Source organism: Coturnix japonica, chromosome 4 (genome assembly GCF_001577835.2).
Source record: "Coturnix japonica isolate 7356 chromosome 4, Coturnix japonica 2.1, whole genome shotgun sequence".
Taxonomy (NCBI): domain Eukaryota; kingdom Metazoa; phylum Chordata; class Aves; order Galliformes; family Phasianidae; genus Coturnix; species Coturnix japonica.
In genome coordinates, this window is record NC_029519.1 from 32,977,594 (window position 1) to 32,990,383 (window position 12,790).

The following is a 12,790-nucleotide window of genomic DNA, read 5'->3' on the forward strand; positions in this document are numbered from 1 at the left end:
ACGTGCAACTGCAAGAGAACATGGTTTTAAAGAGCTACAAGAAACTGCATAACTCAGGCTTCATTTACAACAGCAGCTGAAAAGCCCAGGGCTGTGGGCAGCCTGATACACATATCCACAGTATAAACTAAATCAGAAATCTCACGTATATGAACAGTCATAAAATGCAAATCCATTTTAGTTTCTCTGCATTATCAAACCGGTATCTAGCTCAACTGTGTTTAATGAAATAAAAATCAGCCTTTCTAGTGTTTTCTGGCTCAGACTGTTAATGAACAGCCAATAAAAAATGGCAGCTGTCAGCTTGATGTGCTAACACATCTGTTCTTCATCACGATACAGGAAGAGGAACTCTTCCTCACCAAGAGCAGTGAAAGCAGAGCATTTCTCTGAGCATGGAGTTAAGGCGTGCAAGCAAAGAGGAAGCAAAATAGCTGGCCGCCACGAGGTTTCAGCACACATCAAATAGTGGTGGCATTACAAACCTGTGACTCTACTAAAGCAAATCACATCCTTCTGGGAGCAAAATTCTGTGCAGCAATAAGGCCTGCCCAAAAAAACCACAACACACTTCACTTTGCCTGAAAAACTGCATGTCTGTGTAAATGCTGAATACTTTCCAGAAAGAAAAAGCTATACTATAAAAATTGGCTAAGAAGCCAACTTGATAAAATTAAATGATTTCTATAAACACTATACAGAAAGTGTAGCGGCTAATCAGAGCCATGAAAGAAGTTGAGGATTTTATCCAACCGCTGAGGTGAAAAGCTGCCAGCTGAGGATCCTGTTATTGATGATAGTAATTGCTGCTTTCACAGAAAAAAATACAGCAAAAATGAGGCATTCCAGAGTGGCGGATTTACCCCTGAGGTAGCTTTTTTATTAATCAAAAACACAGCATACAAAAATACCCCGTGCTTACACACCTGCTCACCAACACAATAACACCTGAGCATCTCCATGGTATATAATTTTCCTCACAGCTCACAGCATGAAAGTGAGCTGGAGAATGTGGCATCAGAGCACACCTAAGAGTGAGTGTGACCAGTGCTGAGCTCTGCCCTTCCAAGCTGTCCATGAGTGTTCTGACATTTCCTTCCAGAGCTGCAGCAAAATTATTTTCATCCCCATGACAATGACAGAGAAACCAGCAACACACATCAGCAAATAGAACCACCCAAGAATTTAAAATAAAGGGGAAAAACCAAAATAGTCGTGCCAGTGTTTGAACTACCGATGTGAACATTAACGCTTTTCTTGACTTCAACACCTTAAGAGCTGCAGAGCTGCAGCAATGTGTTTCACTACATGAAATTATAGCTACAGGACATTAACTTTTATGTAACAAGCATGTTAATTGCCTCAGAATTATGTGGGTCCAAAAGCCTTTACATTAGTCTCTTCTAGCTGGAAATTTACCTTGTGATTCTGCTGAAGTGATTACATATACAAACCAGAAGCAGACAGCATGGGGCATTTCAATTGAAAGATGCTCTTCTCTTTGCAATTACAAATAATACTTGAAATGCTCTGCTCTTTAGCAAATAGGCTTCATTACTGCAAAGTCTTCTATGAACAAGCATATCGGTAGCAAAATCCTTGTGGTCTGACTTAGAAACAACATTCAGCATTGCCACAGACATTTATTACATGATAATTTACTAAATGGAATTGTTTTCTAAGGTAACCTTTGGGCAACTTAAGCACATTTAAAGACAGCACACAAATTATATTTTCCCCCAAACAATGAGTTAGCACTAACATGCAGAATAACACTTGAACAATTTAACTAGTGAAGCTTTTAAAGCACTTGCAAACCATAGATAGTACATTTTTTTCTCTTGACTATTCAAGTTCTGTTTCCAGGGGAATATAGTAATTATGGAACTTGTTAATATTTTATAGACTACTTTCAAATAAAATGTAATCATACCAATTAAATGTAATCATACCCAAATACCTTTGGGTATGTATTTCATTTTAGTCACATCTCATTAAACAAACAAAAAAGTTCCAAATACTAAGTATGAGTGACTTTCTGAATTGCTTTCTGAATTATTTCTAATGTACCGCAAAAACGAAACAAAACAAAACAAAAACCCCCATCCTAACTTTAAAACCAAACTTTAAAATCTGGGCTAAATCTATCTGAAGCTCCACCATTAGGTTAATAAAACATTAGAAAGAAGGTTTCAGAGAGATTAAACAGTTATGTCATTTTGCAATTTAATACCTTTTTGCATGTTAATACCTTTACTTTCATTGTTGCAAGTTCATTCATCCTCCCTTCTTTTCTCCTCTTTCTATCACAGTTGAAGTCATTGCATCAGGTCAGACTGGGTGACTACTTATGTTTACTCTAACCGGCTGACAAAACAAATTACAGAAGCCTGAACCAAGACTACAGCAGTTTACAAAAAGTAAAACAAGGTTAACAGATATGCCTTCTTTAGGTTCATACACAGGGAGAGTTTCAGCAACTTTAACCATTGTATTGATAGCTCATTTCAGATTATGCAATGTCTGTTCCTCCCTTCCAGATCAAAGAATCATAGAATGGCCTGGGTTGGAAAGGACTGCAAAGATCATCCAGTTTCAACCCCCCTGTGACAGGCAGGGTCACCAACCGCCAGACCAGGCTGCCCAGAGCCACATCCAGACTGGCCTTGAATGCCTCCAGGGATGGGGCATCCACAGCCTCCTTGGGCAACCTGTTCCAGTGCATCACCACCCTCTGAGTGAAAAACTTCCACTAACCTAAACCTCCTCTGCCTCAGTTTAAAACCATTCATTGATTTTCAATATCTGTGAAATAAAGTAGTAAATATGTTCTCATCAATATGTTGTTCAGTTCAAGTTCCGTTGCAAAAACATGATACTTGCATAGATATAAAAAACACACGATAAAGCAAAATATTTTTAATTAGTAAGCCAATCTTAAATAAATTCACCTAAAAATTAAACAGAACAAGAAATGGTGTTTTTCTACAGGGATTTTTTTAAAGCATGTTTTAATAATCAACTTGAGACCGAAACAATTCATCATTGAACACTCAACAATTCCGTACACTAAGCTAAGTCTTTTTTTAGTTACATTTTTACATTTTCTTTACAAATGTAATACTTCTGTACATTATATATTTCATTTCTACAACCCTTTTACTTTAGTGAAATTCTACAACTTTCACAGGGAATTTGCTGAAGTCTTTAGTAAATACGAATCATTCCTTTTAAAAAGAAATTCATATAAACAACCAACATACAGCACTGCCCTTTAACATCTTTGTTAAGAATTTGATTTTTTTGAAGGGCTACCATAACAAACGTAAGAAAAAAGGCTTTACCTAATTGTACATTTTGTTAAGAAATATCCCACATAGCTACATGAATTCACCAGCTTGCAATAAACAGAGCACCATACTGCTGCACTACTGGAAACATGTATAAACCAATTCAAAGATTACTAGTGAAACAGCTTCATTGCTCCTAGCACTTTTACAGTGAAGTATGTCTGTGAAATTCCTCTGGAAAAGCATACTTCTCTTTTAGCTGTAAAGTTTCCAGAACAGTTCTGGTTACTACATATTGTGAAGAACAAACACCCACTTCTGCAACTTCCCGTATGCTGCTCTCGGCTAATGCTACTGGAGCCGGGTTCTTTTTCTCTGTTTCATTTCTTGTTCACTTACAAATCTGCTGTTGAATATGCAGTAGGAATTCATAATAAGAGAAAGCTGCTTCTGTCCGATCTTCAATTAAATGCTGAAAAAAATCTGTTTTGGCAGGATTTTCATCTCTGAAAGAATAGAAGAAGGTCTTTTAATCCTAACATTGAGCAAAATAAAATCCACTGTAAATTTAGGTAGGGACAAAAGCTCTACTGAATTTCTAACTTTTTTATTATTATTTTTAATATTGGACTCAGCCTAAAGGTACAACAGTACAAATAACCCAAAGTTCAGAAACAGCTCTTGGGGAAGTGATCTCAATTCTGCAACATACTGTCAAACAAGAGCATCTTAGGGGGTTGGTCTTGAACTTTAGAGGCCCCTCCCAAGCCCTACAATTCTGTGATATTTCTAACAGACAACATGAGAAAAAAGCAGGTGATATTCCAAGTACCTCATAGGAATATAAGAATGGAAGCATAAAAATGAATTAGTTTTTCAAACTTAGAAATTATGTTGATGGCAATGAGTTCCGAAAATGCTAAACTAAATCTCAATTAAAACTAGAACTTACAGCTCTCCATTGTGATGGGGTTTGAGATACCATCTGGAGAGGGAACAGTATTCAATTTCTTCTGGTCTAGATACTGCAACTTTTCATCAGTGTCAACTACAAGTTGTAAATACAACTTGCCAATAATTACTCAGTATCTAAATAAAATACTTACTTTATTACTTGAAGAACTGGACTTAAAGGTCTGTTGTCTCTAAGCCAGGATAAGAAAGACCGTGTCCTTTCTGAAGAAGGCGCATCTATCTCAGGAAGCTGCGTCTGGTTGAAAGAAATGGAAAGAAATTATCTTTTATCATCAAAATTCTTTTAATAAACAGATCCTGATATTCATGACATGACCCAACAACAAAATAGCCACCATTTTTATTACAGAATTACTGCGTACTACATAGGCATATTTACTCTTTAGCTTAAATACAGGATTTACAAATAAACCCACAAAAATTCCCAAGGCAGTAAAAGTATTGGACAATTTTTGTCATTCAGTGAACATGTGTACACAACTCTTTCCTTAAAAGCTTTTGACAACTTCTGCGTCCTATGGAGTGGGCAAGAAGTTAGACATTGAGTTATACTGAATTCTCAATTATATGATTTAAAACTGACAATGCACAAAAACTAGATGAAATAGATTCCAAATGTAAGCGCTAAAGCAGGACAGATCATTAAATGCTTACCATTCTAGGGGGTATTGACGCATAGTTTGGATATCCGAGGACATCTTTTATGAAGTTGTTATCACAGTTTTTTCCAATCCAAATATAAAAATTCTGTAAGATATCAGAATCAGTTTAAACAAAGGTTAGTACCTACATTTTAGAGGAGACGAGTAGTAATCTAATTTCAATATCATGCAAATTTATCACCTGAGAGCTTCAGTTGCAGACTACTTCTGTATTAATTAATTCAATACTAACTTAGTAATAATTGGTACCATTTGGAGTAAGACCATTAAATGCTTTAAAAAAAAAAAAAAAAAATTTAAAATGCAAATATGTCAGCCTGACCTCAGTAACGGGGAAAGTTATGGAACAGATCATCTTGGATGAGATCACATGGCATGTGCGTGGCATCCACGGTATCAGGCCCAGCCAGCACGGGTTCAGGAAAAGCAAGACCAACCTTATCTCCTTCTATAACTGGGTGATCAGACTAGTAGATGAGGGAAAGGCTGTTGATGTAGTCTGCCTAGACTTCTGCAAAGCCTTTGACATGGTCTCTCACTGTATTCTCCTGGGGAAACTGGCTGCCCATGGCCTGGACAGGTATACCCTCCTTTGGGTAAGGAACTGCCTGTGTCCAGTGGATAGTGGTTAAAGGAGTTAAGTCCAGCTGGTGACCTGCTACAAGTATTGTAGACTCGATAGGAACTCTTGGCCAATTTATTTAGTGTGAAAAAGTGAACTTTTGAAAACTTAATAAACAGTCTCTACTATAGATATTCCACAGACCAAAATAGTCTCTCACCAGAACTAATGTTGAAAACTAATTGCTTTCAACAATTTCAAGTGCATCTTGAGTATATAAAACTAGTAACTTACTGAACCACAATCCATAAGGAAAGCTCCTTCTCTTGTCAACTTCTCTGCAGATAATTTCTGAAGAGGAGGCTGAGGAACAACTCTGTCATTTACATGTATTGTACTCTGTGAAGAAAACGACAGTAATACAGTAATATAAAAAAAGATTCTTACATCACTATTTTTGTCTTAACAAGATGTGACAAAACAGGAAAAAGCAAAGGTAATCTCTAGCAACATTTTGAGCAATCTTGTAAAAAAATATTACATTAAATCTACAATGATCATACCTGCATCAACAAATTTTAATGTGTCATTTAACCTGAAGCTTGCTTTATATAATTCTTTCTTTTAGATGATAAGTTTGTTAAAACCACATATGTAACTTTTTTCATGCTGTAAATTACCAAGGTTTCAAAATAAGCATCCTATACTCAATCAAAATTTTCTGCAATCAACCTTCATAGATTTTCTCATTGCATTCCACTTCTCTAAACAAATTTTGCAAAAGAAGAAAATATCAAATTCTACTCCTAACAAGGATTCAGTATTTTGCATTCCCGTTCCATGATTCAGTATCCTCACTGACGTGTTAGAGGTAACTAAAAACAACTTTGTTGTATGGGCTTGTCTATGCAGCACTAAGACGGATTTAATGAAACAATCTGCTAGACCACAGCTGAAGAAAACTTAAAACAAATCAACAAGCCAAAACAACATATATATTTCAGATTAAAACAGGATGTGATAAAGCTAAATAGCTATGAAGAACCCATGAAACATTTTGTAAATCACATAGGGAGAAACATATTCTAGAGGCTAAACACATCCCCAACACAGAACAAGACTACAAAAAAAAACCAAAAAAACCAAAAAACCTCACAACATAAAAAAAATCCTTAATATATTCCTAAAGAAATCAGGATTTACATGCAAATATGAAAATCAAGGCTTCATACATTACCTCATCAATCAACTTGTCTATTCTGTACAGGTTGGGATGTATCATTTTCATCAAGTGAACAAGAGGCTGACTCTTTATCTGGCACATGGCATAAACACGATCATCCAAGCGTGTACTAGTGCCTGTCCTAAAAGCTTTCTGTTAAAGAAAACACAATGTTGTTACACAAATCTTGTGTTTTATGTCACATCTAAACAGCCTATTTCCTAAATTCTAGTAGCGTCAAGCACACCTGTATCAGACACATTAGAAAATCAACATTTTATTACAAAATCTTAACTCCACACTAAAAAATTCTTTCAAATTCAAATTGAATAGAACAGCATTATGAAATTAATCAAACTGGTAAACAACTGTGAGAAACAACACAATGAAGAAAGCACCTGACCGAATGCGCATCAGTATTCCTATAATCAAAATACAAATTCAGTTCTCTACTGAAGATATACATGCCAGATGCTTTTTTTTCTTCCAGTTTCAGTTTCCCTCTATGTTACGCTTATTATTGTTAACAGAGATAATTATAAAACTATGCTGAACTAATTATTTCCACAGCCCCTTTTACTTCTACTCAGTCTTTTACATGGACTCTCCTGATACTAAATGATTGCTTTTTTCCCCACTCTTACTTATGTAAATGTTTAAAAAGTCCTAATCAATATAATAGTCACTAAAGTCTTCAGTACATCAGGGAAAAATGATTACAATCAGACTTCCAACTGAACTCACATAATGCTTCATTTGTAATAAGAAACAAGAGTCAAATATCAAACACCATCCTTAAAGCTAAGAGATTTATTGAAGATAAGACCCCGTGGTAGGTAAGCTCTCATCCTAAGCAAGCAGTGAGTTTTGCAACAAAAAAAAAAAAAAAAAAAAAAAGAGGATATTTCATTAAAAAAAGTAGTAACTATTTTTACACTTTAAAATATTCCCTTTTGCTTCTGTAACTAATTTTCCTTCTTAGTACCTGAAAGTACAAAGAATATGCACTGAAAACTATTGGTTTTCTTCTTCACAAAATACAATGAATTACTAGTAAATGGCTTACAACAGTCCCTTTGGGCACCATTCATTAATTGCCAGAAACCTGAGAATTACTGCTTCTATACCTTTTTTACATACTATATATACACACAGTAAAAAATAACTTAAAAATACAAAATCAAGTAAAACAAAAACCTGTTCTGACACTAATAATTTAAAGTAAGCTATTTTTTGTCTCAATCTTGCAAGCTCAATTAAAATACCTATGTATACATATATAGGTATATATATAATATAATAATTGGATAATCATAGCATAAGACAGACATTGCTTGATCCAGGTGAAAAATTACTCAAACAGAACCATGAATCAAACATCAGTAGCACCAGCTTATACACACCTGTTTGAGAAGAGCCAAAACATAGAGTGGAAACAACTTGAGGGAATTTGGTGCTATCAGCATAGACTGCTGCAGGTTTGAGGCAGTTGACATATATGCCGACAAAGAATCTACCACAGCATTAACTAAGGCATCTCTTGCATCTGGAAGACTAGATGAAACTGAGCGATCCACAGCTGTTGGACAGAAGCATAAAAGAAGCAGGTAGAGTTTATTTGTTCAATTTGCCATACAGAAACTCCCTTTCATGATGCTCAAGTGAAAAGAATAAAAAAGCACCATGCTGGCCTGCACTTCCTCATTCCCATTCTTGAGGAGTTCTAACAATATATTTTATCTGTGATACACAGATACATTTTCTCCCATCACTTCAATAGCACAGTGGTTAGGGCAACTTAAGATTCACTTTTCCCTGCTAAGGGCTACAAATCTTTTGGTTGGAGGAAGCCACCTGCTGGACTAAACGCACATTTACAAGAACATATGGAAGTACTATCCATTTTTTTTCTAATTTATTTGCCATACACTAGAATCCTGCACAGAGCTGCACACATTCAATGGCAGAGACCAACCTATGAAACAGCTACTTGTGACCAGCAAGGAGGGGATAAGCAAGACTCCTAATCCAACAAATATAGTGAATTAATACAGAGAAGAGAATGTCAGAAGTACTTTCATCTTGCTCCTTTCTTTTTTAAGCAAAGGAAAACAAAGAGGAAAAGGAACAGCCAGGCTTCATTCACAACTTTGTTTAAACAGAACAGAAGAAAAGATACTTTAATCTTTCTGACCTGTACTCACCCATGTTTGCTAAGAGGCATACAACTGCTTGTACATCAGCTCCTGCATACACATCAGCCAGTGAATTTACTACAGGCAAGCAAAGTGTGTGCACTCGAATTCGACGTTCACCTATAAAATAAAAAGTAGGTATCATCACAAAATATCTACTGGTGGCATATGATACACAAATGATCATACAGTATATCTCATCTCAATAAAGATCCACGCTCTTGGTAAAAAAAAAAACACACCAGTCAGCAATTTGCTGTATCATCAGCTCCTATCCCTGTCTTTAAGTTGAATACTTTAGAGCATTTCTGAATTATAAGTCAAAACAGGTTTATAACAAAGCAGTTTACAGTGTTCACAGTAGGAGTTCTGATGAAGTATGCAGCTTTCTGTTCCAAAATTTTGGAAAGATAACTTCCACAACAGAAAGTGGCTGCTATTCTTTATGCCCACTCAAAATACTAGAAACTGGCTCAAGTTCATCACCCTCCTAGCTCTGATTCTGCATGAGTTGTTAAACACATCACTGCTTAAAGCAATGGCATGACTTTTAAATAAAGTTGATCAGCAATATTACTTTATGTAAAACAGAGATAAATTAACTATCTCCATCAAAATAGTGCTTGATTTACTGAACATGACTAACTTGCCAAGCAGGCTCCTTAACTTTGACAAGATTCCTGCTGGCTATGAAAATAAACAAAAAACTATGGAACTAGCTATACAAACATTATAGTTAAAACAAAACAAGCACTAACAGTAGCCAATTCATTTGAATCTCTTTACCTTTGCTGGAAGTGTACAAAAGAGCTGTTTGAAAACAAGCTAAAGATGTGTCAGTCAAACTCTCCTCAATGGACATTTGTACTGCAAACCCAGCATCGGGATTGACGTTGGCAAGAGACAATAGGTCAGTAGATCGGACAAAAAAGTTTCCATGAAAAGTGTGTATTGAAAGACCTAGAAGAAGATCAAATAATTAAGACAGTATGGTTAAAACAGTTTGAAAAAGTCTGGTAAATATTTAAAGGCCATAGATCTCAATCTTTAAAAATATGGAAATACATACCAAAAACATTTACCCTAAATATTAAGCAGAATCGATTATTATATAAATCATTAGACGTTTTGAAATGATCCTGCAGATTTCTTGCCCAATTCTCAACACTCCAAATTGATTACTTCTCTTCATTTCAACTAATTTGAAATTGAAATGGTACAATCTTAACTATACAAAGTAAACATAAAAAACCCCTCTGTTACCCAAATGGAAAATGTTAATGTAACAGCTGTTGTACAAGTTGCAAATATCTTATTCTTCAGCAAAAGATAAGCACACTCAAAATAACTGTGAAAATGTTTACATCAACTTTCTCATATATAACGGAATTACAATATACCTTTTGTACACCTTATGCGCATAACTGCCTCAAATCCTATCTTCCTGGTAAGGTATCTTTTAAGGTCTTTTTGCAGCTTTTCAGCCTGAGCAGGATTATGGCTATGGTGGAAAGATGGATAATAATAGATGCATCCCGCAGAATACTTGGACATGCAAGCTGTGAAGGACAAAATATATGGTTAACAGGTAAACCATGAGGTCAAGACAAAAACTGCATACAATGTTTTGCAAGCCACATCTACGTTACCTTTTTCCTGATGTGTGCTACATCTGTACAAGAACCATCTGTGACTCAGTTCACTGAAGACAGTAGTAAGTCACTTCAACATGAAGTGACCTAATTATACAGTTACTTCAACAACCCAACGTACCTTCAGCAACTAAGATGGGTACAAATTGCTTGCACTATCAAACAAAGGTGTGTACAGAGACAAATTTTTGTTTAATACTGAAAGGCGAGAACAGCTCCCAGTTCTCCCTTCTGATTAAACTTCATTCATTTCCTGCCAATGGATTGTTTTATGTTCTTGAGTAAAAGAGTACTTTCTAATTTAAACCCGAGATCTCAAAATAAATTGTCTTTGACACCACTAATCCAATTCTCCTGTTCCTTACTGATATCAACTTCAAAGTCAACACCTCCACAGTATTAGCTGCCTTTACAGAAGTGCAAAATGAGTCACACAATTAAGGAATTCCTTAAGTAGCTCATGCTTTCTGAGACAAACACTGTGGAAGGAATAAATACATGTATTAGCTACTCCTTACCAAGGGAAGCTAGATCAGAATATTGTGAACTTAAGAGAAATAAATCCACAGCAGTCTGCTGGCCTGAGCAGTCCAATGCCAACTTTTTATAGAAATCTGTCGCTGGACCAAGATGCTGGACCACCTGTGGTGAAAACGTTACACAGGAAAGAGTTAGAACACTGATTGTGCTCCCTTAAAACATTCAGAAACAACAGACATACTGTTCAATAGCAAGTTACCTGTAAGCAATTATTTGCAGGCATTTTTCAATAAAATTTTATGTTGCACATTATTGTAGTTCATCTTTATAAGCAGCTATAATCCCTTTAGAGAAGTTTACACACTCAAGCAAATAGAAGTTAATATAATTACACCTATACTAGTGTTGTTGGCCTTGTAAATACAGTAAGAAATCACATTTAAAGTGCACAGGTCAATATATATTCAAAGCCCAAGCTGATGATAAATGGAGTGAGAAGATACACACACAGGTTCCTTTTCTTATCAAGAAAAGTTATAGACCACAGGCCCAAAGAACAGTTCATGCACAATGTCACAAATGCATGCTTAAATTAGTGACTATACATATTCATGAAATCTGTGTATTTAAAATTTAGTGAACTGCAATAATGGTCTGCAAGCTGTGAAGACAGAAAAACACATTCAGTCACTAGGCTTCTGAGTTGTATAACTAAGTTTTTATACCTTTGTGCTTGACCTTTGATTGGGATCTTCTCTGGAATGCAAAAGCCCTGCACCCAAAGATGGTAACTGAGTTTGAAAAACAGATATCCGACCTCCCGTTGGAGACATCAGTTTAAATGCAGCCTGAAGAGCAGAGCCCAAGGCGCTGTGCGTTTCTCGTGTATTAGTGAACATATTTGGTAGTGCATTCAACAGATCTTTTATTAGCTGCAAAACAGATTAAAAGATGTTTGTGAAATTTGCAAGCTTCACATTTTCTGCTGTTTCTAAAAAGTTGTAGTGCCATAACAACCAATACCAAATAGTTTAGCTTAGCTTGATATGGGAAAACAAAATTGTAGATTTAAAAAATGGTGTGCCAAAGTGTAATTTTTTTTATAACTAGAAAGTAACATTACATTTACACATTATGAAGCCAGTCTTGAATTCAAAGTTTAAAAGGAACTTTTATTTTGAAGATTTAGCTGATTAACTGCGCTGAGCTAATTTGAGTAGCCATACCTCTTTGCTTTCATGGAGGTTTACTAGTAAGCCATCTGGTGTAGGTAGGAAAATATCTGTAGAGAAAAGTTAAAAATAAGTTCATAAAGAAGGAAAAAGTAACATTAAAATAGAACAAAACATTTCATTGCTCTCTGCTGTAACTGCCACCAAATAGGATCTACTTTTCTGAGAGATAAGTAATCTTTACAAAGCTTCAGTTCAAAGCAAAATTAATATTTGATTTTCACTTTTTAAGCACCAACTATTTGGTAGATAGCCTATGATTACTTTTTAAAAATATATTCCCTACAAATACAATAAAATTCACCTAATACTGGAATATTCAAGAGATTCAAATCTTTCTGCTAGAACAAAAAGTATCTTCTAACAAATTTGTCTCCACTTTCTTCTTACATACCTTCAATATCTGAAACTATAAGCATCTGAGGCTGAGATAAGCCTTCTTGCAAGTTGTAAAACTGAACAGTGCTGTCAAATGTTATGAATCCTATTCTTGTTCTTGAATCTCCAGGCAGCCTAAGCA

General features: G+C 35.5%; 1 protein-coding gene across 1 annotated transcript in view; it reads right to left on the reverse strand.

Moving 5' to 3' along the window:
• Window positions 1-858: 858 nt before the first annotated feature.
• SEC24B (SEC24 homolog B, COPII coat complex component) overlaps window positions 859-12,790 on the reverse strand; it is a 37,003-nt gene continuing 25,071 nt past the window's right edge. Inside the window, exons 12-24 of the mRNA XM_015861360.2 lie at window positions 12,665-12,783; window positions 12,265-12,320; window positions 11,764-11,970; window positions 11,077-11,200; window positions 10,307-10,465; window positions 9,693-9,866; window positions 8,916-9,026; window positions 8,115-8,290; window positions 6,727-6,864; window positions 5,784-5,888; window positions 4,920-5,012; window positions 4,397-4,500; window positions 859-3,796 (exon numbers count right to left, since the gene is read on the reverse strand). Coding sequence (XP_015716846.2) covers window positions 3,682-3,796; window positions 4,397-4,500; window positions 4,920-5,012; window positions 5,784-5,888; window positions 6,727-6,864; window positions 8,115-8,290; window positions 8,916-9,026; window positions 9,693-9,866; window positions 10,307-10,465; window positions 11,077-11,200; window positions 11,764-11,970; window positions 12,265-12,320; window positions 12,665-12,783 — 1,681 coding nt within the window. The 3' untranslated portion in view covers window positions 859-3,681. The remainder of the gene's footprint in view (window positions 3,797-4,396; window positions 4,501-4,919; window positions 5,013-5,783; window positions 5,889-6,726; window positions 6,865-8,114; window positions 8,291-8,915; window positions 9,027-9,692; window positions 9,867-10,306; window positions 10,466-11,076; window positions 11,201-11,763; window positions 11,971-12,264; window positions 12,321-12,664; window positions 12,784-12,790) is intronic.